The sequence below is a fragment of the Gorilla gorilla genome, chromosome 18, assembly GCF_029281585.2.
Source record: "Gorilla gorilla gorilla isolate KB3781 chromosome 18, NHGRI_mGorGor1-v2.1_pri, whole genome shotgun sequence".
NCBI lineage: Eukaryota > Metazoa > Chordata > Mammalia > Primates > Hominidae > Gorilla > Gorilla gorilla.
Genome location: NC_073242.2, coordinates 35,437,158 through 35,464,276, shown reverse-complemented (window position 1 = coordinate 35,464,276; position 27,119 = coordinate 35,437,158). Strand labels below are relative to the sequence as shown.

The 27,119-nt window shown below is 47.0% G+C and overlaps 1 protein-coding gene across 14 annotated transcripts in view; it reads left to right on the top strand.

Annotated features, from left to right (window-relative positions):
* LOC129527637 (sorting nexin-29-like) overlaps window positions 1-27,119 on the top strand; it is a 173,974-nt gene that overhangs the window by 80,273 nt on the left and 66,582 nt on the right. For 11 of the 14 annotated variants that reach the window (XR_008672650.2, XR_010131351.1, XM_063699649.1 and 8 more), the window contains 3 exons: window positions 8,412-8,530; window positions 15,963-16,038; window positions 25,777-25,859. Coding sequence is in view for 9 of the 14 variants with exons in the window: in XM_063699649.1 (XP_063555719.1) it covers window positions 8,412-8,530; window positions 15,963-16,038; window positions 25,777-25,859 (278 nt within the window). In the remaining 5 variants the exon portion in view is untranslated. Of the gene's footprint in view, window positions 1-8,411; window positions 8,531-15,962; window positions 16,039-25,776; window positions 26,627-27,119 lie in introns of all 14 variants that reach the window. The other 3 variants (XR_010131352.1, XR_010131353.1, XR_010131354.1) reach the window with 2 other exon arrangements.

Genomic DNA, 27,119 nt, shown 5'->3' with positions numbered 1-27,119 from the left:
ACAAAAAAATAAAAAGTGTAAAATGAATATACAGAAATGTATCTTTCTATCTGACCTAAATCTTATGGTATTGTTTAGGCTGCAGTATACCCTTAGCCCTAAGATTTTCGTTTTCATGTTGTTACAATATTAGGGTTTTTTTTTTTTCTGATGAGACTGTGCCTATTATTGTTTTTTATTTTTACTCTAGTCCTCATCTGCATGGATGCTTGTACTAGTAGTGTTACCTTATTGATCATCTGAGATATGCCAGGTGCTGCAGGTGATTTATACACTGTATTGTAAGACGTCCAGCACTGCCCTATGAGGTTCATGGGTATCACCTCCATTTTACAGACAGAAGAACAGGATTCCATAGAGAGGCAAGATTTGTGAAAGCCATTGGCTAAATTGAGATTTGGATTCAGGTATGCTGTAATCCCAAGCTTATACTGTCAGTTTTTTTTTTTTTTTTTTGAGACAGAGTCTTGCTCTGTCGCCCAGGCTGGGGTGCAGTGGCGCGATCTCGGCTCACTGCAAACTCTGCCTCCCAGGTTCATGCCATTCTCCTGCCTCAGCCTCCCGAGTAGCTGGGACTGCAGGCGTCCGCCACCACGCCTGGCTAATTTTTTGTATTTTTAGTAGAGACAGCGTTTCACCCTGTTAGCTGGGATGGTCTTGATCTCTGACCCCGTGATCCACCCGCCTCGGTCTCGCAAAGTGCTAGGATTACAGGCGTGAGCCACCGCGCCCAGCCTTTTTTTGTTTGTTTGTTTTGAGATGGAGTCTTGCTCTGTCACCCAGGCTGGAGTGCAATGGCGCTGTCTCGGGTCACTGCAACCTCTGCTTCCAGGGTTCAAGTGATTCTCCTGCCTCGGCCTCCCGAGTAGCTGGGATTACAGGTGCCCGCCACCACGCCCAGCTAATTTTTGTATTTTTAGTAGAGACAGGGTTTCACCATGTTGGCCAGGCTGGTCTCGAACTCCTGACCTCGTGATCTGCCCGCCTCGGCCTCCCAAAGTGCTGGGATTACAGGCATGAGCCCCTGTGCCCGGCTATTCTTTCAAATGTTTTTCGTGTTTCTACATAATTATGAATATTGATTTGTTGATGTGATGGTTAATTTTGTGTGTCAACTTAACTGGGCTGTGGGATGCCCAGATTGAATATTCTGCTTCTGGGTAGATCAGTGGGGATGTTTCTGGGTGAGGGAAGTGTTTGAATTGGTGGACTCAGTAAAGGCGATAGCCCTCCCCAGTGTGGGTGGACCTCATCCAATCCATTGAAGGCCTGAACAGAACAACAAGTGAAGGCAGGGAGGGATTCTTTCCTTTCCGCCTGCTAGCTTCAGCTTGGACATGGGTTTTCGGCCCTGGGCCAGGGACTCGCACTATCTGCTCTCCTGGTTCTCAGGCTTCAGACTTGGACTTCACCACACCACCAGCTTTCCTGGGTCTTCAGCTTGTGGACTGCGGATCATGGGACTTCTTGGTCCCTGCAGTTGTGTGGACCAGTTCCTCAATATAAACCTGTATTTGTATCTCTCTGTCTCTCTCTCTCCAGGCACACACCCCTTGGTTCCATTTCTCCGCAGAACCGTGGCTAACGCAGTTACCTTTCAGTCAGATCAACATATTATGACTTGTGAAATGTTTCCCCTTTTGTTGGGTATTTATGCTGATGGTTTTTGTTTTTGCTTTTTGTTATCAGCGGATCTCAAATGAATATTTTCACACGCAAGATTTTTTTCCTACGAGTGAACTGTTTGTTAGGGCAGCTTTTCAGCAGCCTTGTTCTTGCTCATAGGGTATGAATGTTTTTGTACCTGGCATCCAAGTCTTGTGACCTGTTGTGTTACTCAGGGCTTTCTAGAGAAACAGAACCAGTGGGGCGGGGCTGAGGCGGACGTTCTGTGTGTGGATGTGTGTAGTTCCTTCTCTGTGCTGCTCTATTTTTTGTCAATTTCTACCTCTATCTCTACCTCTAACTCCATTTCTATCTCTGTTTCTGTGTCTCTGTTTCCTTTCTTTTTCTTTTTTTGAGATGGAGTCTTGCTTTGTCACCCAGGCTGGAGTACAGTGGCACGATCTCAGCTCACTGCAACCTTTGTCTCCTGGGTTTAAGTGATTCTTGTGTCTCAGCCTCTCGAGTAGCTGGGATTACAGGTACCTACCACACCCGGCTAACTTTTGTGATTTTAGTAGAGATGGGGTTTTACCCTGTTGGCCAGGCTGGTCTCAAACTCCTGACCTCAAATGATCCACCCACCTCAGCCTCCCAGAGTGCTGGGATTACAGGCATGAGCCACCACGCCTGGTCTTCTCTTGATTTATTTTAAGGAATTGGCTCATGTGATTGTGGGGCTGGGAAGTCCAAAATCCACAGGTTAGGTGTGTGGACTGGAGACCCAGGGAAGAGTTGCAGTTCAGGTCCAGAGGCAATCTGCTGGCAGAATTTCTTCTTCCTTTGGAAGGTCTGTCTTTTTCCTATCGAGGCCTTGCACTGCTTGCATGAAGCCCACCCACATTATGCAGCGTAATCTGGTTTACCCAAAATCTACTGATTTAAATGTTAATCTCATCTAATAGAAACAGCTAGAATAATATTTGACCAAATATCTGGGTATTGTGGCCCAGCCAAATTGACACATACAATTAACCCTCACAAGTGCCTTTATTCTTTTTTTTCTGAAACAGAGTCTTACTCCATGGCCCCGGCTGTAGTGCAGTGGTGCGATCTCAGTTCACTGCAACCTCTGATCCCAGGTTTAAGCGATTCTCCTGCCTCAGCCTCCAGAGTAGGTGGGACTACAGGAGTGTGCCACTGTACCCGGCTAATTTTTGTATTTTTAATAGAGATGGGGTTTCACCATGTTGGCCAGGCCTGTATTGAACTCCTGAGCTCAAGTGATCCACCTGCTTCAGCCTCCCAAAGTGCTGGGATTGCAGGCGTGAGCCTCTGCACCTGGCCATGTGCCTTTACTTTGTAATCTGGGCCTTTGAGGAGATGCTGCTTGCTGATGCCACTGAGTGTAGCCCCATGGGTGAGGCTGGTGTGTGAGCCAAGGCAGCCCCCAGTATTGTGATATGTAAATGCCCAACACGGTGCAGGGTGACCTGCACTTGGCCTGGGCCCTCTGAAGCCAGAGGGCCTCCTGCAGACTCTGGACAGCTCTCCCTGGCATTAAGAGGGATCTTGATTGACCCTTCCACAGAGCAGCCTGGGGAAGACACAGCGGAGTGATGGGATGGCCTGCTGAGTAATGCTTTGATTTTGATTCTAAGCTAGTGTTCACAGGGAAGGTCGAGGGGGCTGGTGCACAGCAGATGTGTGAGGGGGAATGTAGCCAGACCAGGAGAAGCTCACTGTGGATTGCCACAGTGTCTGGCAGAGTCTGCTGCCCTGTTGTCTTTAAGATCCTCTGTTGGTGAAAGTTAGGCTTACTCCTTGGTTTACTGGTCATTAACCCATTCTTTGATGTCTGAAGAAGTCTTATTTCTTCTGCCTCTGTATTTATCATAAGTGTTAGCTTTGCGTTTTGTATTTTCCTTTACGAGGGATAGTATTTTTATTATGGTCAGGGTTTGTTCTTTTGTTCTTTTTTTGTTTTGTTTTGTTTCTTTGTTTGTTTTTTTGAGACAGGTCTTGCTCTGTCATCCAGGCCGGAGGGCAGTGGCCTGATCACACCCTCAACTCAGGGAACTCCTAGTGTCAAGTGATCTCCCTGCCTCAGCCTCCTGAGTAGCTAGGACTATAGGTGCATGCCACCACGCCCAGCTAATTTTTTATAGAAATGGGGTCTCAAGGCATTGCCCAGGTTGGTCTTGACTTCCTGGCCTGAAGTGATCCTCCTATGTTGGCCTCCCTGAGTGCTGGGATTACAGGCATGGGTCACTGAGCCAGGCCCAGATGGGGCTTTTTAAATCACTTTATGTGTGCTCTATGATACCGGTAGGGAAGTAGGGGGAAACATAATTCAGAAAGAACTACAAACATATGCTGTGTCTCGCTATTCTGCATCTCACTAGCAGTTAAGCAAATGCAAAGTGAAACAAGACTCCATATTTTGCCCATCGTATTTGCGGAGACCTTGGGTTGGCGCCCTGGTGGAAGGGAAAGATCTTGCTGTCAGTGAGTCCTCAGTTCCAGGCACATCCCATAGCATCCACTTGGTGTCTGTGGGATGAATGAGGCTGCAGGGATGGTGCACAGGGGCTGGCCTCATAGACAGCTGGAAGCAGTTGAGCTGGGAGCAGTTGATAGCCATGGGGGAAAGCAGTCTGACAAACTGGCATGAACTTAAGGATGTTTATCCCACTTGGTTTAGCAGTCCCAGCACGAGAAGCAGCCCAGAGAACATACCCTCGATTCAGGGAAAAGTTGCTACATCTAGATACCAAAGTCCTTATTCAGAGAAGCAGAACACTGGAGTTGATCTAAATGTGCAGCCACAGGGGGACGGTTAACAGCAGAAGATTTTATAGTTTAAGCCTTGACATTTTAACGTTTAGGATCTCAAACATCTCAAATGATGTTTAAGAGTATCTAGTGTTATGAGGCTGAGCTAATGAGTACATATATATATACGTATATATATATACACATATATACGTATATATATACACATATATATACACATATATACATATACACATATATATACATTATATATACACATATATATACATATATATACATTATATATACACATATATATACATATATATATACATATATATGTATATATATATTTTTTTTTTGAGCCGGGTTCTCGCTCTGTCACCCAGGCTGGAGTACAGTGGCACAATCTCGGCTCACTGCAATCCCTGCCTCCTGGGTTCAAGCGATTCTCCTGCTTCAGCCTCCCAAGTAGCTGGGATTATAGGTGCCCACCACCACTCCTGGTTAATTTTTTGTATTTTTAGTAGAGATGGGGTTTCACCATGTTGGCCAGGCTGGTCTCAAAACTCCTGACCTCAGGTGGTCTGCCCACCTTGGCCTCCCAAAGTGCTGGGATTACAGGTGTGAGCCATCATGCCTGGCCTAATGAGTTAATATTGAATGGAAAAAACAAGATAAAAAACTCAACATTTTGCTTCATTACAACTGTGTAAAGAATAGTCCGCACAGCAGGAAAGAAAAAAAGGCATGTGGGAAACTGAGTCTGACACAGTAATGTTTTGGATAATGTGGCTGTTGGGTGGTTTATTTTTTCTGTCTCTTCTTTTGGGCATTTTCTACGTTTTCAAATAACGTGTGTTAATTGTCTTGCTGAGGAGCAACAGTTGTAATAATGAGTGGTTTTAAGCCAATCGAGGCACCAGATACTGAGGCAGTCTCAGCTTCAGGAATCTTTAATGTCACTCATTTTGAGGCAGTAGCCCTTGGGGCCCACTGGTGTTTTTTTTTTTTTTTTGAGATGGAGTCTCGCTCTGTCACCCAGGCTGGAGTGCAGTGGCGGGATCTCAGCTCACTGCAACCTCTGCCTCTCGAGTTCAAGTGATTCTCCTGCCTCAGCCTCCCAAGTAGCTGGGATTACAAGCACCCACCACCACGCCCTGCTAGTTTTGTATTTTTAGTAGAGACGGGGTTTCATCATGTTGGCCAGGCTGGTCTTGAACTCCTGACCTCAGGTGATCTACCCGCCATGGCCTCCCAAAGTGTTGGGATTATAGGCGTGAGCCACAGCACCCGGCCTGGGTTTTTTTGTTTTTTTGTTTTTTTTTTTCTCTGTGGCCCAGGCTGGAGGAAGTGGTATGATGTCAGCTCACTGCAGCCCTCGACCTCCCAGGCTCAAGGGATCCTCCCACCTCAGCCCCTCCAGTAGCTGGGTCTACAGGTGTGCAACACCATACCTGGCTAATTTTTAAATTTTTTGCAGAGACAGGGCTCGAACTCCTGGGCTCAAGTGATCCTTCTGCCTCGGCCTCCCAAAGTACCGGGATTAAAAGTGTGAGCCACTGGCCTGGCCAGCAATCTTTAATGTAACTCATTTTGATGCGGTGGTCCTTGGGGCTCACTTCTCGAGTTTGGAACCTCATCCTCTTGGGGCCTGGCTTCACCTTGTACTTGCATATGTTGCGGGGAAGGGTCAAGAATTATCTTAGAAACCAGCAGAACATCGCACCTGCCCTGAGGCAGTGGAGTGGCCTAGAAAGGACTGTCTGCTTTTGCTGCCTTCTCCTGAAAGGGCGCCCCTGACCACCTCTGGGTGCCTGCTCCGTGGTCACCAGTGGCCAGGTCAGAGCCTCAGGAGGGCGCCTCTTGACAGATTCCAGAGGCACAGCCAAGGTCATCTGGTTCTCCGCCCAGGTTGGGCTCGCTGCCAGGACACTCGCGGGAGCGGCTCTTCTTTTGCCCCCACCCTGCTGTCTGAAAGCCTCATTGTGGTACGGGCATGGTTGAATGATCCGTCTTGCAAAATTCTGCTAGGAGTATTTCCTCCTGTGCTTCTCGCTCTGTGCCAGATGTCTGGCCAAAAGCTAGAGAGGGCTGAAAGGAGACTTCTACCTGACAAGCCTCTAAAATAGGAGCTGGCAATCCCTGCCTGCGGGCCAAACCCACCCCCAAGCAGTGAACAGTTGTTACATTTTTTAAGAGTTATTAAGCGACACCAACAAAGAAGACTGTGTCACGAAGCCTGAAATATGTACTCTCTGGTCTATTACAGAAAATATTTGTTGATTTTAGAGTAGCTCTAACATAAAGACAAACTATATAAGTGATGTCACTTGTGGGCAGGAGACGACTCGGTGCACTTGAGTTTGGAAGACCTGGGCTCCAGTCCCACAGCCTTGGTTCTGTTGCTTAGTGCTGATGGCCTTGGACAAGCCACACACTTTTTCTTCTTTTGCCTCCCTTCCCTTTGTCTGCCCCCACACTTCCCTTCTTAAGTAGGTATGATTATGAACTGCTTTGGTCTTCTTTATCTACTGAGATACAGAATGATGTTTAAACCTTACAGTACAGCTGGCTCTCTGCATCCATGGACTCTGCATCCGTGAGTTCGACATCTATGGTTTCAACCAACTGTGGATAAAAAATATTACCAAAAAAACCAATAAAAATAATACAATAAAAATACAGTATAACAACTATTTACATAGCATTTGGATTGTATTGGGTATCATAAGCAATCTAGAGATGATGTAAAGTACGTATGTGGGAGGATGTGCTTATGCAAATACTACACCGTTTTACATCAGGGACTTCAGGCTAGGCGAGGTGGCTTATGCCTGTAATCCTAGCACTTGGGGAGGCTGAAGCAGGAGGATCGCTTGAGGCTAGGATTTTGAGACCAGCCTGGACAACATAGGGAGACCCTGTCTTCACAAAAAAAAAAAAAAAAAAAAAAAATTAGCCGGGTATGGTGGGCTCACACCTGTAGTCCGAACTCCTCGGGAGGCTAAGGCAGGAGGCTCTGCCAAATCCCAAGAGCTCAAGGTTGCAGTGAACTATGATTGTGCCACTGTACTCCAGCGTGGACAACAGAGCAAGACTCCAACTCTAAAACAAAACAAGGGACTTTGAGCATCCTCAGATTTGCAGGGGTTTTTTGAAACGGTTGATACAGATGTAATGCAGATACTGGGGGACGACTATACTGCAAAAATACCTCCGGGTATTTATTAACATTTCTTGATTGCTCAGAGGCAAGTGCTGCAGGGGCAATTACTCCCAAACAAACCCAACCACACCGCCTGGCGTTTCGAAGATGGCACGCATTAGAGATTTGTACTTTGTGGGTAAGGTGACAGTATAACAGATCATATGAGCCTGGTTAATAATTGAGCCGACCCCCTTTCTTGGAAGGGACCCAGACGTGACTGGTCTGATTCTGTCCTTTTACCCACGAGGGGCTCAGATGCAGCGAGGCAGAGCAACACTAGCCCCAGGTCAGGTGGCTGCTGTCATTTCGGAACGTGGAGCAGATGGCCTGTGATGCATGTGCTGTCCCCTTCCCCAAGCCTTTGTCCCTCCTCTTCACTCGGTGGCTTGGGCTTCCTCCAGCTCCCCTCCTCAAGCCCTGCTTCTTCCAGGCAGCCTTCCATGACCTTCCTGGAATGAGCTTCCTCCACAATCTGAGATGCCATTTACAGCTTCTTGCAGGATTATTTGGTTCATGTTCATGCCCCCCAACAGACTGCAGGCTCCCTCAGGGCAGGATCAACAGTATTCACTGGCTCTTTTGCCACCAGTAGGGAGCACAGTGCCTGGCATATAATAGGTGCTCAGTAAACACTGGTTGAGAGAACAAATGCAAGAGGTCTGGATCTGGACTCCACGCTCTACCTCCCAGCCCACACCTCCTTCTGTTCTCAGCCCTGCCTTGGCCTGGTTAGTTCTCAAGAGGGCGCTGTGGATGCTTGTTGGTGAGTCATGCGGCCTCTGGGCTCTTTGGCCTGTCCTGCAGCTGTATTCTTTCACCTTAGGCCACTGGAAGGGAACACCTGCCTCTCCCAGATGCACAGCTGGGCTCCGCTGAAGGTGCTGCACAATGACTCCGACATCCTCTTCCCTGTCAGTGGCGTGGGCTCCTACAGCCCAGCAGGTGGGTTCTCCCGATTACTCCTTTCCTCCAATAAGAGCTTTGGCTTCGAGAACCAGCAGGAGTGTCTGAGTTCCCTGGACAGGTAGGAATGGGAGCCGGGAGGCACGGGAGTCGGGGTGTGGTTCAGTGTCAGGGGGAGCTCACTGAGATGCAGAAGTGAGAGAGGGCTTGGCTTCTCTCCCTGAACCTGGGTATCCTGAGGTGCTCTCCGTGGAGTGAGTGTTGGGCTGAACCGGCTGGCAAGTCACCAGGGCCTGCAGGCCTGTTTTTCTCCCTTACCAGTGGCCCATTGAACTTGGTCGTTTAAAGCTGACCACAAATAGTGACCACGATTTTGCCTCTTTGGAGATGCAAGAAGGTAACTGAACCCCTGTCTGTAAAGGCCCTGCCACCCTGTGCAGAAAAGTGCTTGGGGATCAGGAAGTAGCTTGGTTAAAAGCTGTTTCTGGGCTGGGTGCGATGTCTCATGCCTGTAATCCCAGCACTTTGTGAAGCCGAGGCGGGTGGATCACCTGAGGTCAGGAGTTTGAGACCAGCCTGGCAAACATGGTGAAGCCCTGTCTCTACTAAAAATACAAAAATTAGCTGGGTATGGTGGTGTGTGCCTGTAGTCCCAGCTACTCACGAGGCTGAGGCAGGAGAATTGCTTGAACCTGGGAGGTGGAGGTTGCAGTGAGCCGATATCGTGGCACTCACTGTACACCACCCTGGGTGACAGTGAGACTCTGTCTCAAAATAAATAAATAAATAAATAAATAAATAAATAAATATGTCTCTGGTATGGGTAAGCATTTTTCCACCATTCCACACGGTTGAGCACGTGCCCGTGTGGTTTGTTATTGTTTTCTTTAGTGCAGGTCATGGGGAGGACGTGGTTGATCCCAGCTGGCCCTTGGGGTGCAGTGTAATGCAGCTGGCACAGCATCTGGCTCAGAGAAGTGCCCAGTTGCTGTCCCTGCCCCCAGAACACCGCTGGGTCAGAGAAGACTTGGCCCAACCTTCTTAGGCACCTCCTCGTTTTCTTAGGAAGCGAATGTCCCTTCTCTGGGCCCAGATTTAGGAAATTATGACTGGAGCCCACTAATCACTCAGGAAGCTGTTGAAATTCTGAACTGGGGTGTAGACTCTTCCTGTCACTTGGCAGGGAGCATAAACCTACTCAAACTAGCTGAAGCACAGAGGCAGGGCGGGGACAGTCAGATGCAGTACTAGCTCTAGAAAGTTGAGTAAGCCTGAGTGCATTACTGCTCTGAGCGTCAGCATTCCTGGCTGCTAAATGAGGCTGAGTGCTTCCTGTCTGTCAGTTGCTGTGTCCTCATCTGGAAAATGGGGATGACAGTGACAATGAGAGCCAGCATTTGCAAAGCCAAAGGAGCCCTGCACTGCAGTGTGGCTGACCCTGATGAACTCATCTGCTCTTGAGCACAGTCCTGTGAGAGTGGGGGTTGTGATTATATCAGCTACCTTTGAGATCCACAGTGAAGGCGCCCTGAGTTAATCTGGGGAAGGTGCCAGGCACATGCCAAGGCCCCTGGTGAGAGCTTCAGGGACATCTTCTCCATGGCCTAGGAGCTGGGGCGTTGGCATGGAGGGGGCTTTCTTGACTTGGTGGGGTGCTGTCATCTTTCTTATGTGGCCTCCCTCCACTTCCTGATGGGGGTCTGCCCACCTCTTCTTTTCCTAGTCCATCTTTTTTTTTTTTTTTTTTTTTGAGGTGGAGTCTCACTCTGTCACCCAGGCTGGAGTGCAATGGCATGATCTTGGCTCACTGCAACCTCCGCCTTCTGGGTTCAAGCGATTCTCCTGCCTCAGCTTCCAGATTAGCTGGGATTACAGGCATGCACCACCATGCCTGGCTAAATTCTTTTTGTATTTTTAGTAGAGATGGCGTTTCACCATGTTGGCCAGACTGATCTCAAACTCCTGACCTCACGTGATCCACCTCCTTGGCCTGCCAAAGTTGGTGGGATTATAGGCGTGAGCCACCGTGCCCGGCCTTTTCTAGTCCGTCTTTGCTCCCTGTTCATTCTCATGCCCTCCTTGGCCCACACCATGCCTCAGTCACATGACCTTCCATACCAACTGGAATTTCTTATGGGTCTCAGTTGAGGTCCCCTAAAAGTGACAATCTCGTAGGCCTAGCTCATGTTTGCAGGCCAGGCCACCGAAGTCCTGCATTTCTAGACCATCCATGGTCCAAATAGCCAAAGGTTACGGGGCTGGTGACCTTGCTGATGCCTGTTCAGCAGCAGTGTAGATGCAGGCAGGTCATCTGAGGAGGGGCAGGGGCTGGGAGAGAGCAGGTGGTCCCAGGATGTGTCTAGGACCCCTGGGGAGTTTTGAATGTGTGTTCACAGGCTCTGTCTCATGAATCAATTTCCTGCTCACCCTGTCCCGTTCCCCATGGAGGGGTCTTGTAGTTGGGTTCTTGAATTATTGTGGAGCCGTGAGGTGCTTGCAGTAGGTGGTCTGATTGTTTTGGCAGCTCCTTTGCCGCTTAGCTGCGCCCCCTGAACCATTAGACATCCGGGTCAGCTCCTTTGCCGCTTAGCTGGGCCCCCTGAACCATCAGACATGCGGGTCATCTCCTTTGCCGCTTAGCTGGGCCCCCTGAACCATCAGACATCCGGGTCTCCTTTTTCGTGCATGTTGGGCTTTGGTCTTAGAGAACCCAGAGCTCTTCCTACTCTTCTGGGCTTTCTGTAGCAAGTGTCTCCAGGGAAGGTAGCTCCCCATCAGCCTCTAGAGTCCTTGCAGATTTCCTGTGGTCCCACACCCGGCTGTCAGCTCGCAGACTCAGCTCCATCTTCTCACTGCTGATGGGACCCGAGCTCCAGCTGATGTCGAATGCACTCTCTGGAGATGACGTGTGCCGGCGTCAGCCAGCATTTCCCTTCACTGCAGTAACGATGCTGTCAGGGGGCTTGTGAGCTGGGACAGCCCAGGGGCTGCGCACAGGGGCAGGACATGGCATAGGGAGAAACATTATTCCAGGACTGTGTCAGGATGTTGGACTCAGAGCCAGGGGAATGGGTAGCCTGATTGGGATGCCAGGTTGCATCAAGTCCCTTCTGTCCTGATGCCCCATTTCCATGGGAGGCGTGGGGCCGACTGGTGCCAAGACTCTGCCTGCCTGCCCAGGTGGCCACCGCCACCATTTCTCCTGAGACTCCATTCCTTTTGCTCTGTTTCTGCCTCTTGTCCCTTCTGAGGGACATCTTCCTTCCTTAGCGATATTCTGACATTTCCTCTCATTCTGGAGCCACTTCGTCTTTTAATGGAGACTTCCCACATGGAAGGCTCCTCACCTTAGGAGACTTTTGTCATCTTTGAACACGCTGGTGCCTTTGCAGTCACTGCCAGGGGGGATAGTTAGAGAAGGCAAAGGCACTGGCTGGGAGAGGATGCTTTCTGCAGCTGAGGGTTGGGAGGGAGAAAGGAGCAAAGAAGGGGGAACCCTGAAAGGAGTTCTCCTGAATCTTGGAAGAGATAACTCTGTGGTTTAGGGAGGAGTTTTGGAGTTGCTTTTCTTGGGTAACAGAGCCATTCACAGAAGGGGACAGCATCCCAGGTTGCAAGAGGAGACCCCAGACAAGCAGATGAGGACTGGGGACCATGCGTGGTTCCTCTGGGAGTATGTGGTGTCTATACCTGAGCAAAGCAAATTCACCAGCATTGCTTTCCAGTTGCAAGGAAGGGAGAGCTACCCAGGTTTATTTTGAGTGGGAATAGTAAACGGGTGAAAAATCACCTGTCAGTACAAGGTGATATGACTGCTCATCTCTTCATTGAGGGTCCTGTATTTAGTGTTGGGTTTTAGGAAATGCACAATTTCCAAGGGCTTTCTTAGGTTCCTTTGAAACCTTGGGTCCTCAAACCCTTTGTTTCCCCATCAAGTCCCCATCAAGTCTAAAGTTCTATTTCTCCTTGTCCTCACGTTGGATCTTGGAAGTTGTTTGTTGAGGTTGAGGACAGACTGTGGTGGCTCTGCCATAATCTGATGTGATTGGTTTTAGCACTTAGCTCTTAGTGGGCAGTTTTACTGTTTTGGTTGTCAGTGTTGCGGTGGCTGGGCGGACACTGCCCTGGTTGTGCTTCCCAGTCAGCTTATACGGGTCGTGTGCTGTTTGGGGTTCCTGGTTTTCTTTATTCAGTCTTCCCACTGGATCACTGGATGCAGGCCTGTATGCTAAAGTGGGTACAGGCTCAGCTCTGCCATTGGACGGACCAGGGTTCAAACCTTTGCACTTGTTAGTTCTGTGATCTTGAACAAGTTGCTTAAATTTTCGGGATTCATTTCCTCATCCATAAAATTAGATAATGGTATCTGTCTTGGGGGCCTTAAGGATGAGACGGTCTATGCTGTGTGCACCCCAGAGCGTCAGGCCCACAACAAGTACAAGCCAGTCGTGGTTGTGCATCGTGAAGGGGCCCGTGGGCAATCACCTGGGACCGCGTGGACGTTGTGTCCTCACTGAGCGTTCTCACTGAATGCTGGGTGGATCCATGCCTTTGCCCCAGCTGTGGATTTCCACTCTGCATGTTGGAGTCCCTGTCTTTGCTTCAGGGAATGTAGTCTGACTCTGCATGAGTTAGATGAGCAAGGATGACACGGAACTGGGGCACCTGCTGTAGAAGGCCTCTTAGATGGTATGGAGCCTTTGGACCACAGGGCAGTGGACACGACTTGTGAGCCAAGAGGAGGAGGTCATTTTGGGGGCACTGAGCAGTCTTGGATCCCCCTGGCTCTGTGATGGGATGGAGGGAGGGTGCCGTGCTCTTGTGAGCTTACAGCCTAGTGCGACATAAGATGGGGTTGTAAGGGTCAGGATCTGTTGGTAGGCACAGCGGGGTATCCCAGTAGAGCTTTCTAGAAGGCAGTTAGAGATGTGGGACTGAGATTCAAGACAGGTCTGGACCAGAGGTGAGGGCTTGAGCGCTGTCGTCTTCACGGAGGTGAGAACTGTAGCCAAGACCTTGCTAGATGTGCCGAGGGTGACAGAGGGCCGTGGGGCCATGATTCAGGGCCACCTTCACTCAGGACTCAGAGAAAAGATGGTGGGGAGGAGGGCTGGAGATTAGTGTTGGGAAGGCTGAGAGAGGGGAGCGCCAAGTAGGAGGGGATGGTGGGGTGGGGGCTGAGGGAGGGGTTCCTTGGGCCATTCCAGTTGACCAGGTGGGAGGATGAACGCCCGAGGTAGCCAGGATCTGTTATGGGGTGAGTTGATGCCACCCTCACTGAGCATTCTCATTGAGTTTTACATGCGTTAAGATGTAACATTCGGGAGTCTGAGGCGGGAGGATTGCTTGAGGCCAGGAGTTTGAGACTGGCCTGGGCAACATAGTGAGACCCTGTCTCTAAAATAAATAAATAAATAAATAAATAAATAAGCAGGCCAGTCATGAGGGTGCATGCCTGCAGTCCTAGCTACTCAGGAGGCTGAGGTGGGAGGCTCTCTTGAGTCCAGGAGTTTGAGGCTGCAGTGAGCTATAATCGTGCCACTGCTCTCCAGCCTGGGTGACAGGAAAACCCTGCCTCTAAAAAAAGCGGGAGGTGAAGTGGACTTGAACTTCTTGAGAATTTGAGTCAGTACAATAACTTGATGGAGACAGCAAGGTAGAAGAAAAGGTTAAAACAATTTTTTTTTTTTTCCTGGTAAGTTTCCCTGAAGTTCAGCGCCTACAGAGCTGGGGGTTCTTGGGGCACCTTGAGTAAGCCAAGCAAAGATGGAGGGAATGGCATGGAGGATGGATGACGAAGGCACCGAGGCGTGCTCTCTCCAGCACCATGTTCCTTGTCCCCGATGCACGGCTGGTTCCATAGTGGGCATTCACTAATAAGAAGTTTCTTTTTCTTTTTCTTTTTTTGAGACGGAGTCTCACTCTGTCTCCCAGGCTGGAGTGCAGTGACGTAATCTCAGCTCACTGCAACCTCCACCTTCTGGGTTCAAGCAATTCTCCCACCTCAGTTTTCCAAGTAGCTGGGATTACAGGCGTGCACTACCTCACACAGCTAATTTTTGTATTTTTAGTAGAGACGGGGTTTTGCCATGTTAGCCAGGCTGGTCTTGAACTCCTGACCTCAAGTAATCCACCTGCCTTGGCTTCCCAAAATGGTGGGATTACAGGCGTGAGCCACCGCGCCTGGCCCAAGAAGTTTCTTGAGTGAGCAAGGTTTCTCCTGGGTGATACTGGCCTTAATGTCACCATGCAGCCCAAGGCTCATGGATTTGCACGTTTTCCTGGAAGGACACTTGAGCATTTATGAAAATTGTTCAGGTCCCTAGCCTGTTAGTTCCAGAGACTACTTATGGCCCCAGCTCTTGTGAATGCCTTTCCTAAATGCACTTAATGCAGGGAAAAGTGGTCTTTGTAGAAAGCCGCAGACATTGTCAGGAATTAGACCATGCTGCCCTCTAGTGTCTGACTCAAGGCACTACAAGCAGGAGCAGTTTTGTCTTAACAGCAAGCTGATTCATTACACCCGGTTTCTGGCACTGGTTCTGAATATGGACTTCATGCATAATTCTAGGTGGCTCAAGGTCGAAAATGTCACAGGCCAGGCACAGTTGCTTACATCTGTAATCCCAGCACTTTGGGAGGCCAGGGCGGAAGGATTGCTTGAGCCCAGGAGTTTGAGACCAGCCTGGGCAACATAGTGGGACCCCCATCTCTACAAAAAAAAAAATAAAAATAAATTAGCTCGGCATGGTGGCACACACCTGTAGTCCCTCCCAGGTACTTGAGAGGCTGAGGTGGGAGGACCACTTGAGCCTGGGAGGATGAAGCTGCAGTGAGCCGTGATCACACGCCACCACTGCACTCCATCTCAGCCTGGGTGACACAGTGAGACCCTGTCTCAAAAAAAAAAGAAAAAAGAAAAAAAAAAAGTCACAGGTTAAGGGGAAGTATAGGGCTTTTTAAAAAATTTTTTTAATGGAGCTTTGCTCTTGTTGCCCAGGCTGGAGTGCAATGGCACAATCTCGGCTCACTGCAACCTCTACCTCCAGGGTTCAAGCGATTCTCCTGCCTCAGCCTCCCGAGTAGTTGGGATTACAGTCGTGCACCAACACGCCCAGCTAATTTTTGTATTTTTAGTAGAGATGGGGTTTCACCATGTTGGCCAGGCTGGTCTCGAACTCCTGACCTCAGGTGATCCACCTCCCAAAGTGCTGGGATTACAGGAGTGAGCCGCCATGCCCGGCCAAGTATAGGGCTTTCTGCTTCTACAGTGAGTGACTGATGCCAAGTCTGAGATGATCTCTGAACAACAGGAAACAGCTGATTAAAATCCAGCTTGCAGGAGAGATGGAGAAAAATTTCTTAGTCAAGTGATGTAGCAGATGAGCCAGTGTCTGCATTGTGTCTTTGTCTTATGGAGAACATGTAGTGAGAAAAGTGACCTCTTTCTGTGATTGCTCTCTCTGCACAGATGCCCCCCTCGGAAGCCTGGAGAACGGGACAGGACCAGAGGACCATGTTCTCCCGGATCCTGGACTTCGGTACAGGTTAATATTGAGAAACCCAGTTGCCTTTGGCATTAAAACATCCTATTCATAGCTGTGCATTTTATTCTTTTTTAAAGATAGGAGTGCACCTGCTAGGATTAAAGGGCAAGGGTTTACTTCACATTTATGTTCAGATTTAGTCTTTTTTTTTTGAGACGGAGCCCGGTTCTGTTGCCCAGGCTAGAGTGCAGTGGCGCAGTCTCGGCTCATTGCAAACTCCGCCTCCCGAGATCAAGCGATTCTCTTGCCTGAGCCTCCCAAGTAGTTGGAATTACAGGCACACACCACCATGCCTAGCTGATTTTTTTGTATTTTTAGTGGAGATAGGGTTTCACCACGTTGGCCAGGCTGGTCTCCAACTCCTGACCTCAGGTGATCTGCCCACCTCGGCCTCCCAAAGTGCTGCGATTACTGATGTGAGCAGATTTAGTCTTTACATCACAGAAGATGCAGTTGCCAAGGGTCTTAGATCATTACTGCCTCAGAGAGACTGTGTAAGAGATGGTAGATGTCGAATGTCAACACCTTTTGGGGCATATCTGGGTGCCTCCTCTATTGTTATTTTCTTTTTTTTTTTTGAGACAGAGTCTCGCTCTGTCGCCCAGGCTGGAGTGCAGTGGCGCAATCTCGGCTCACTGCAAGCTCTGCCTGCTGGGTTCACGCCATTCTCCTGCCTCAGCCTCCTGAGTAGCTGGGACTACAGGCGCCCGCCACTGCGCCCGGCTAACTTTTTGTATTTTTAGTAGAGATGGGGTTTCACCGTGGTCTCGATCTCCTGACCTTGTGATCCGCCCGCCTCGGCCTCCCAAAGTGCTGGGATTACAGGCGTGAGCCACCGTGCCCAGCTTGTTATTTTCTTAATTTAAATATTTATTGATATTTGATAACAAGATTTGACCATCCTAGTGTTGTATATTTAAGCCATTTAGATATTACATAGTATTTGTGAAGTGCTTAGTATGCTGTCTGGCATGTATTAAGCACTATATAGGTTTTCTTTTTGTTTTTTCAAATAAAGTATCTCAAGGGGAAATTGAGTTCTCCCAAGTTGTTGGATGCTTTTTTTTTTTATTATTATACTTTAAGTTTTAGGGTACATGTGCACAATGTGCAGGTTAGTTACATATGTATACATGTGCCATGCTGGTGTGCTGCACCCATTAACTCGTCATTTAGCATTAGGTATATCTCCTAATGCTATCCCTCCCCTCTCCCCCCACCCCACAACAGTCCCCAGAGTGTGATGTTCCCCTTCCTGTGTCCATGTGTTCTCATTGTTCAATTCCTATCTATGAGTGAGAACATGCAGTGTTTGGTTTTTTGTCCTTGCGATAGTTTACTGAGAATGATGATTTCCAATTTCATCCATGTCCCTACAAAGGACATGAACTCATCATTTTTATGGCTGCATAGTGTTCCATGGTGTATATGTGCCACATTTTCTTAATCCAGTCTATCTTTGTTGGACATTTGGGTTGGTTCCAAGTCTTTGCTATTGTGAATAGTGCCGCAATAAACATACGTGTGCATGTGTCTTTATAGCAGCATGATTTATAGTCCTTTGGGTATATACCCAGTAATGGGATGGCTGGGTCAAATGGTATTTCTAGTTCTGGATCCCTGAGGAATCGCCACACTGACTTCCACAATGGTTGAACTAGTTTACAGTCCCACCAACAGTGTAAAAGTGTTCCTATTTCTCCACATCCTCTCCATCACCTTTTGTTTCCTGACTTTTTAATGATTGCCATTCTAACTGGTGTGAGATGGCATCTTATTGTGGTTTTGATTTGCATTTCTCTGATGGCCAGTGATGATGAGCGTTTTTTCATGTGTCTTTTGGCTGCATAAATGTCTTCTTTTGAGAAGTGTTTGTTCATATCCTTTGCCCACTTTTTGATGGGGTTTTTTTTTCTTGTAAATTTGTTTGAGTTCATTGTAGATTCTGGATATTAGCCCTTTGTCAGATGAGTAGGTTGCGAAAATTTTCTCCCATTCTGTAGGTTGCCTGTTCACTCTGATGGTAGTTTCTTTTGCTGTGCAGAAGCTCTTTAGTTTAATGAGATCCCATTTGTCAATTTTGGCTTTTGTTGCCATTGCTTTTGGTGTTTTAGACATGAAGTCCTTGCCCATGCCTATGTCGTGAATGGTAATGCCTAGGTTTTCTTCTAGGGTTTTTATGGTTTTAGGTCTAACATGTAAGTCTTTAATCCATCTTGAATTAATTTTTATATAAGGTGTAAGGAAGGGATCCAGTTTCAGCTTTCTACATATGGCTAGCCAGTTTTCCCAGCACCATTTATTAAATAGGGAATCCTTTCCCCAATGCTTGTTTTTGTCAGGTTTGTCAAAGATCAGATAGTTGTAGATATGCGGCGTTGTTTCTGAAGGCTCTGTTCTGTTCCATTGATCTATATCTCTGTTTTGGTACCAGTACCATGCTGTTTTGGTTATTGTAGCCTTGTAGTATAGTTTGAAGTCAGGTAGCATGATGCCTCCAGCTTTGTTCTTTTTGGCTTAGGATTGACTTGGCAATGCGGGCTTTTTTTTGGTTCCATATGAACTTTAAAGTAGTTTTTCCCAATTTGTGAAGAAAGTCATTGGTAGCTTGATGGGGATGGCATTGAATCTATAAATTACCTTGGGCAGTATGGCCATTTTCACAATATTGATTCTTCCTACCCATGAGCATGGAATGTTCTTCCGTTTGTTTGTATCCTCTTTTATTTCTTTGAGCAGTGGTTTGTAATTCTCCTTGAAGAGGTCCTTCACATCCCTTGTAAGTTGGATTCATAAGTATTTTATTCTCTTTGAAGCAATTGTGAATGGGAGTTCACTCATGATTTGGCTCTCTGTTTGTCTGTGATTGGTGTATAAGAATGCTTGTGATTTTTGTACATTGATTTTGTATCCTGAGACTTTGCTGAAGTTGTTTATCAGCTTAAGGAGATTTGGGGCTGAGACAATGGGGTTTTCTAGATATACAATCACATCATCTGCAAACAGGGACAATTTGACTTCCTCTTTTCCTAATTGAATACCCTTTATTTCCTTCTCCTGCCTAATTGCCCTGGCCAAAACTTCCGACACTATGTTGAATAGGAGTGGTGAGAGAGGGCATCCCTGTCTTGTGCCAGTTTTCAAAGGGAATGCTTCCAGTTTTTGCCCATTCAGTATGATATTGGCTGTGGGTTTGTCATAGATAGCTCTTATTATTTTGAGATACGTCCCATCAATACCTAATTTATTGAGAGTTTTTAGCATGAAGCGTTGTTGAATTTTGTCAATGGCCTTTTCTGCATCTATTGAGATAATCATGTGGTTTTTGTCTTTGGTTCTGTTTATATGCTGGATTACATTTATTGATTTGCATATATTGAACCAGCCTTTCATCCCAAGGATGAAGCCCACTCGATCATGGTAGATAAGCTTTTTGATGTGCTGCTGGATTCGGTTTGCCAGTATTTTATTGAGGATTTTGGCATCAATGTTCATCAAGGATATTGGTCTAAAATTCTCTTTTTTGGTTGTGTCTCTGCCCGGCTTTGGTATGAAGATGATGCTGGCCTCATAAAATGAGTTAGGGAGGATTCCCTCTTTTTCTATTGATTGGAATAGTTTCAGAAGGAATGGTACCAGTTCCTCCTTGTACCTCTGGTAGAATTCGGCTGTGAATCCATCTGGTCCTGGACTCTTTTTGGTTGGTAAGCTATTGATTATTGCCACAATTTCAGAGCCTGTTATTGGTCTGTTCAGAGATTCAACTTCTTCCTGGTTTAGTCTTGGGAGAGTGTATGTGTTGAGGAATTTATCCATTTCTTCTAGATTTTCTAGTTTATTTGCGTAGAGGTGTTTGTAGTATACTCTGATGGTAGTTTGTATTTCTGTGGGATCAGTGGTGATATCCCCTTTATCATTTTTTATTGCGTCTATTTGATTCTTCTCTCTTTTTTTCTTTATTAGTCTTGCTAGCGGTCTATCAATTTTGTTGATCCTTTCAAAAAACCAGCTCCTGGATTCATTAATTTTTTGAAGGGTTTTTTGTGTCTCTATTTCCTTCAGTTCTGCTCTGATTTTAGTTATTTCTTGTCTTCTGCTAGCTTTTGAATGTGTTTGCTCTTGCTTTTTTTCTAGTTCTTTTAATTGTGATGTTAGGATGTGAATTTTGGATCTTTCCTGCTTTCTCTTGTGGGCATTTAGTGCTATAAATTTCCCTCTACACACTGCTTTGAATGTGTCCCAGAGATTCTGGTATGTTGTGTCTTTGTTCTCGTTGGTTTCAAAGAACATCTTTATTTCTGCCTTCATTTCGTTATGTGCCCAGTAGTCATTCAGGAGCAGGTTGTTCAGTTTCCATGTAGTGGAGCAGTTTTGAGTGAGTTTCTTAATCCTGAGTTCTATTTTGATTGCACTGTGGTCTGAGAGACAGTTTGTTATAATTTCTGTTCTTTTACATTTGCTGAGGAGAGCTTTACTTCCAACTATGTGGTCAATTTTGGAATAGGTGTGGTGTGGTGCTGAAAAAAATGTATATTCTGTTCATTTGGGGTGGAGAGTTCTGTAGATGTCTATTAGGTCTGCTTGGTGCAGAGCTAAGTTCAATTCCTGGGTATCCTTGTTGACTTTCTGTCTCGTTGATCTGTCTAATGTTGACAGTGGGGTGTTAAAGTCTCCCATTATTATTGTGTGGGAGTCTAAGTCTCTTTGTAGGTCACTCAGGACTTGCTTTATGAATCGGGGTGCTCCTGTATTGGGTGCATATATATTTAGGATAGTTAGCTCTTCTTGTTGAATTGATCCCTTTACCATTATGTAATGGCCTTCTTTGTCTCTTTTGATCTTTGTTGGTTTAAAGTCTGTTTTATTAGAGACTAGGATTGCAACCCCTGCCTTTTTTTGTTTTCCATTTGCTTGGTGGATCTTCCTCCATGCTTTTATTTTGAGCCTATATGTGTCTCTGCACGTGAGATGGGTTTCCTGAATACAGCACACTGATGGGTCTTGACTCTTTATCCAATTTGCCAGTCTGTGTCTTTTAATTGGAGCATTTAGTCCATTTACATTTAAAGTTAATATTGTTATGTGTGAATTTGATCCTGTCATTATGATGTTAGCTGGTTATTTTGCTTGTTAGTTGATGCAGTTTCTTTCTAGTCTCGATGGTCTTTACATTTTGGCATGATTTTGCAGTGGCTGGTACCGGTTGTGCCTTTCCATGTTTAGTGCCTCCTTCAGGAGCTCTTTCAGGGCAGGCCTCGTGGTGACAAAATCTCTCAGCATTTGCTTGTCTGTAAAGTATTTTATTTCTCCTTCACTTATGAAGCTTAGTTTGGCTGGATATGAAATTCTGGGTTGAAAATTCTTTTCTTTAAGAATGTTGAATATTGGCCCCCACTCTCTTCTGGCTTGTAGAGTTTCTGCCGAGAGATCCGCTGTTAGTCTGATGGGTTTCCCTTTGTGGGTAACCCGACCTTTCTCTCTGGCTGCCCTTAACATTTTTTCCTTCATTTCAACTTTGGTGAATCTGACAATTATGTGTCTTGGAGTTGCTCTTCTCCAGGAGTATCTTTGTGGCTTTCTCTGTATTTCCTGAATTGGAATGTTGGCCTGCCTTGCTAGATTGGGGAAGTTCTCCTGGATAATATCCTGCAGAGTGTTTTCCAACTTGGTTCCATTCTCCCTGTCACTTTCAGGTACACCAATCAGATGCAGATTTGGTCTTTTCATGTAGTCCCATATTTCTTGGAGGCTTTGTTCGTTTCTTTTTATTCTTTTTTCTCTCAAATTCCCTTCTCGCTTCATTTCATTCATTTCATCTTCCATCACTGATACCCTTTCTTCCAGTTGATCGCATCGGCTCCTGAGGCTTCTGCATTCTTCACGTAGTTGTCGAGCCTTGGCTTTCAGCTCCATCAGCTCCTTGAAGCACTTCTCTATATTGGTTATTCTAGTTATACATTCATCTAAATTTTTTTCAAAGTTTTCAACTTCTTTGCCTTTGGTTTGAATTTCCTCCTGTAGCTCAGAGTAGTTTGATCATCTGAAGCCTTCTTCTCTCACCTCGTCAAAGTCATTCTTCGTCCAGCTTTGTTCCATTGCTGGTGAGGAACTGTGTTCCTTTGGAGGAGGAGAGGTGCTCTGCTTTTTAGAGTTTCCAGTTTTTCTGCTCTGTTTTTTCCCCATCTTTGTGGTTTCATCTACTTTTGGTCTTTGATGATGGTGATGTACAGATGGGTTTTTGGTGTGGATGTCCTTTCTGTTTGTTAGTTTTCCTTCTAACAGACAGGACCCTCAGCTGCAGTCTGTTGGAGTTTGCTAGAGGTCCACTCCAGACCCTGTTTGCCTGGGTATCAGCAGCGGTGTCTGCAGAACCAGGGATTTTCATGATCCGCGAATGCTGCTGTTTGATCATTCCTCTGGAGGTTTTGTCTCAGAGGAGTACCCGGCCGTGTGAGGTGTCAGTCTGCCCCTACTGGGCGGTGCCTCTGAGTTAGGCTGCTCAGGGGTCAGGGGTCAGGGACCCACTTGAGGAGGCAGTCTGCCCGTTCTCAGATCTCCAGCTGCGTGCTGGGAGAACCACTGCTCTCCTCAAAGCTGTCAGACAGGGACATTTAAGTCTGCAGAGGTTACTGCTGTCTTTTTGTTTGTCTGTGCCCTGCCGCCAGAGGTGGAGCCTACAGAGGCAGGCAGGCCTCCTTGAGCTGTGGTGGGCTGCACCCAGTTCGAGCTTCCTGGCTGCTTTGTTTACCTAAGGGAGCCTGGGCAATGGTGGGCGCCCCTCCACCAGCCTCGCTGCCGCCTTGCAGTTTGATCTCAGACTGCTGTGCTAGCAATCAGTGAGACTCCGTGGGTGTAGGACCCTCCGAGCCAGGTGTGGGATATAATCTCCTCGTGCGCTGTTTCCGAAGCCCTTCAGAAAAGCGCAGTATTTGGGTGGGAGTGGCCCAATTTTCCAAGTGCCGTCTGTCACCCCTTTCCTTGAACAGGAAAGGGAACTCCCTGACCCCTTGTGCTTCCCGAGTGAGGCAATGCCTCACCCTGCTTTGGCTGGTGCATGGTGTGCTGCACCCACTGTCTGGCATTCCCTAGTGAGATGAACCCGGTGCCTCAGATGGAAATGCAGAAATCACCCGTCTTCTGCGTTGCTCACGCTGGGAGCTGTAGACAGGAGCTGTTCCTATTCGGCCATCTTGGCTCCTCCCTTTTTTTTTTTTTTTTTTTTTTTTTGAGACAGTCTTACTCTGTTGCCCAGGCTGGAGTGCAGTGGCACGATCTTGGCTCACTGCAACCTCCGCCTCCTGGGTTCAAGTGATTCTCCTGCCTCAGCCTCCCAAGTACCTGGGATTACACATGTCCACCACCATGCCCGGCTAATTTTTGTATTTTTCAGTAGAGACGGAGTTTCGCCATGTTGGCTAGGCTGGTCTCGACCTCCTGACCTCATGTGATCCGCTTGCCTTGGCCTCCCAAAGTGCTGGGATTCCAGGCGTGAGCCACCACGCCCAGCCTGGTCATAACATTTTTATGTAGCCTGGGTGAGAAAGCGAGACCCTGGATGCTTGGTGGCAGAACCGAAATGGACACCAAAGTCTTATGCCACTGCCATCCTTGCTGCTCTACCGTTTTCTTCTTCTGTCTCTCCTCTTGGCTGTAATTTGGGGTCCCAGGGTGCTATTACATCCTTATTTTCAAACTTAGCTCTAGAGTGGAACTTCCTGACTACCGTAAACCATATTAGATGCCATGGTCTTACCTGGAACAGGCAAGGGTTCTGCTCTCTCAAAATGACATTGCTTGTAGGAAGCTTGTCCCAGTTAGTTCAGTGTCAGAAGGAATTGGTGTTGCCAGACCTTTCCAGAGCATGGAGTCTTTTTTTGCTATTTATTTTAGAAAATGTGACTAGGCATGGTGGCCCATGCCTGTAATCTCAGCACTTTGGGAGGCCAAGGTGGGAGGATTACTTGAGGCCGGGAGTTCAAGACCACCAGTCTGGGCAAGTGAGACCCTGTGTTTACAAATAAAACAACAAAAATTATCCAGATGTGGTGGTGCATGCCTGTAGTGTCAGCTACTTAGGAGACTGATGTGGGAAGATCACTTGAACCCAGGAGTTCAAGCTTTCAGCGAGCTGAGATTGCACCACTGCACTCCAGCCTAGACAACGGAGTGAGACCCTGTCTTAAAAAAAAAAAAATTGGAAAATGCAACAGTAAATGAAAAAAGAAAATCACTCTTAACCCTCAACTCCATTATGTTGTTGATGTTTTGGTACTTTTCCTCCTAGTCATGGTTTGTGTGTGTGTGTGTGTGTGTGTGTGTGTGTGTGTGTGTGTATCTCTGTTAACCATGTGATGACCGTGCTGTTCTCACCAAAGATACTAAACTTTATTTTTCATGTTGTAAATTATTTGTAAACATACAGTTGATTCTTATTATTCCTAGTAGTTGTGTTCTATAAAGTTGCTATGAAGACTGAACCAGTGCTCCTAGGGGAAGTACATGGTTAAGTTGCTTTGAGCCTCTGGTCACACATTTTGTTTTTGAGATGAACTGTTGCTCTTTTGCCCGGGGCTGGAGTGCAGTGTCGTGATCTTGGCTCACTGCAACCTCTGCTTCCTGGGTTGAAGTGATTCTCCTGCCTCAGCCTCCCAAGTAGCTGGGATTACAGGCATGTGCTACCACACCCAGATAATTTTTGTATTTTTAGTAGAGAAGGGGTTTTGCCATGTTCGCCAGGCTGGTCTTGAACTCCTGACCTCATGTGATCCACCCACCTCGGCCTCCCAAAGTATTGCGATTACAGGCATGAGCCACCACACCTGGCCTGGTCACAGCATTTTTATCAACTGATCAACACATAACCTGGTTTTATGTCTGTTCCTGTTTGAAGACACCTTGTTTAATGTATACAGTTGATTCATTAACATTGAATTCACAGCCAGCAGCACTGTAAGCCATGCCTGAATGAAGCATCTCTAACTCACAAATTATCTCCATATGGCACATCACAGCCTTCCTGTGCTTAGGAACTGTCGGCAGTACCACTTCAGCACTGTGCTTGGGGACATTTTAAACAACAAAATCAAGTGGAAAAAAAGGCCGGGTGTGGTGGATCATGCCTGTAATCCCAGCACTTTGGGAGGCCGAGGCAGGTGGATCACTTGAGGTCAGGACTTTGAGACCAGTCTGGCCAACATGGCGAAACCCCATTTCTAGTAAAAATACAAGAATTAGTCGGGTGTGGTGGTGCAGGCCTGTAATCCCAGCTACTTGGGAGGCTGAGGCACGAGAATCGCTTGAACCCAGGAGGTGGAGGTTACAGTGAGCGGAGATCACGCAAAAGAAAGAAAAGTGGAAAAAAAAAATGCTAAAAACGTGGCAGTAAATAGACAGCAAAGAGGATGCTTGTTTACAGTGTGAGATCTGAGGTCCTAGCTGTTCGACTTCAGCTGAGAATATGCACATTAGGGAGTGAAATTATTGGCCTCTGCACGTGTTCATGAATGATTGTGAAAGCACCTCAAGTATTGACTTTGGGGTTACAAATAAATTTTAGTGCGTAGATGAATTTCCAAAGACGGAATCTGCAGATAACGAGGCCTGACTAATTTCCAGTGACTGCCTCTATCCCTTCTAGTAGAGGTACCGGAGTAAACTGACCTCTGCTAGTTTTTGGAATGGTGAGGGTGTGTACTTTCAGTGGCCAAGTGTAACTTCCTCCTGCCTGCTTTTTCCTAGTGTGGAAGCCAGCTCTCCAGGCCACGGAAGTCCTCTGAGCAGCCTGCTACCTTCTGCCTCAGTGCCAGAGTCCATGACAATTAGTAAGTACTTTCGCAGCCCCCTCTACCAGCTCTGGGATGACTTCTGGCCCATGTCTCATGGCGGTGCCTTTGTGCTTCTAACCCTGTGACTGTGGGTTCAAGTCAGGTGTGTACGTCCCTGGTTGTAGACTGGAGGTGTGGTACGTGCTTGTGGATGTCCAGAACCGTGGTTAATGCGTGGCGCTTGGGCGTGTGCGCGCTGAAGGGCGTGCCTCAGGGTGGAGCAGCCTTGCCGTAGACTTCTGTGGTTCCAGGTTTCGGGGTTTGCCTCCCGTAATGCAGTTAGCTACAGAGGACCTATTCTAGTTGGATTTCCTTTGTAACTCTAAAGGACTCATTTTTGCAAGTGAAGAAGAATATGTCTCTCCAAGATGATTAAACTTTGCTAATGATCAGGCTTCAACTGTTTCCAACTTTACTACCTAGAAAAAGTATTAGAGATATAGCAAGGAAGACTAGGTTTGAATGGCTTTGTATAACAAAGAATAAACCAACTGTTATGTAAACTGACGGGTGCTCCTGGTATCTCACTCGTGGCTTGAGCCAGCATTTGTCCCATGGCCTCCCCTGGAGGCAGAGGGGGCACTTGTTCCCAGTTAAAAAAAAAAATTAGCTTTTGTTGCTAAGGAAGGAAGAAGGCGTTTGGGAGGCACCTAGCATTTTCTGATTCAAGGGTGAAGCAGGAAGTGAGCAGACACTATATAAACCAACAGTTGGTTTATTTTTTGTACACAAAGCCATTCAGATCTACTCTTCTTGAAGTTTTTGTGGTTAAGGAGATGTGATGGAAATTTCTCTCTATCCAGAGGTAGATGGGCTGGGGCCGGTATGTGGCTCCACGGCCATCAGAGACCGGGACTCCTCCTGTTTTGCCTTGTAGACCAAAATAGCCATTTTAGCTCCAGCCATTTCATTCTCATTCCAGGCGGCAGGAAGGAGGTGAGAGCAGAGAGACTTCGTCTATTTCTACATATAGGATTCAGGGGCCTGAGCTTGGATAGGGAAAAAAATTACAATGTTTTTCATTTAGCTCTGGGTGAAATATAGTATTTTCTTGAATTATGATCATTCTATTTTGATGTAATTGGTTTCCTTTGTGATATGGTATGTTTTATATATTTTAATACATTTTCCTGAATAGGAGCCCATGGTTATTCCTAGATTACAGAATGGGCTCTTGGTACAAAAACGGTGAAGCTCCCCCCACCTTCACTAGAAGGTGCTCACAGTATACCACTCGTGTCTTGGGCCAGCATTCAT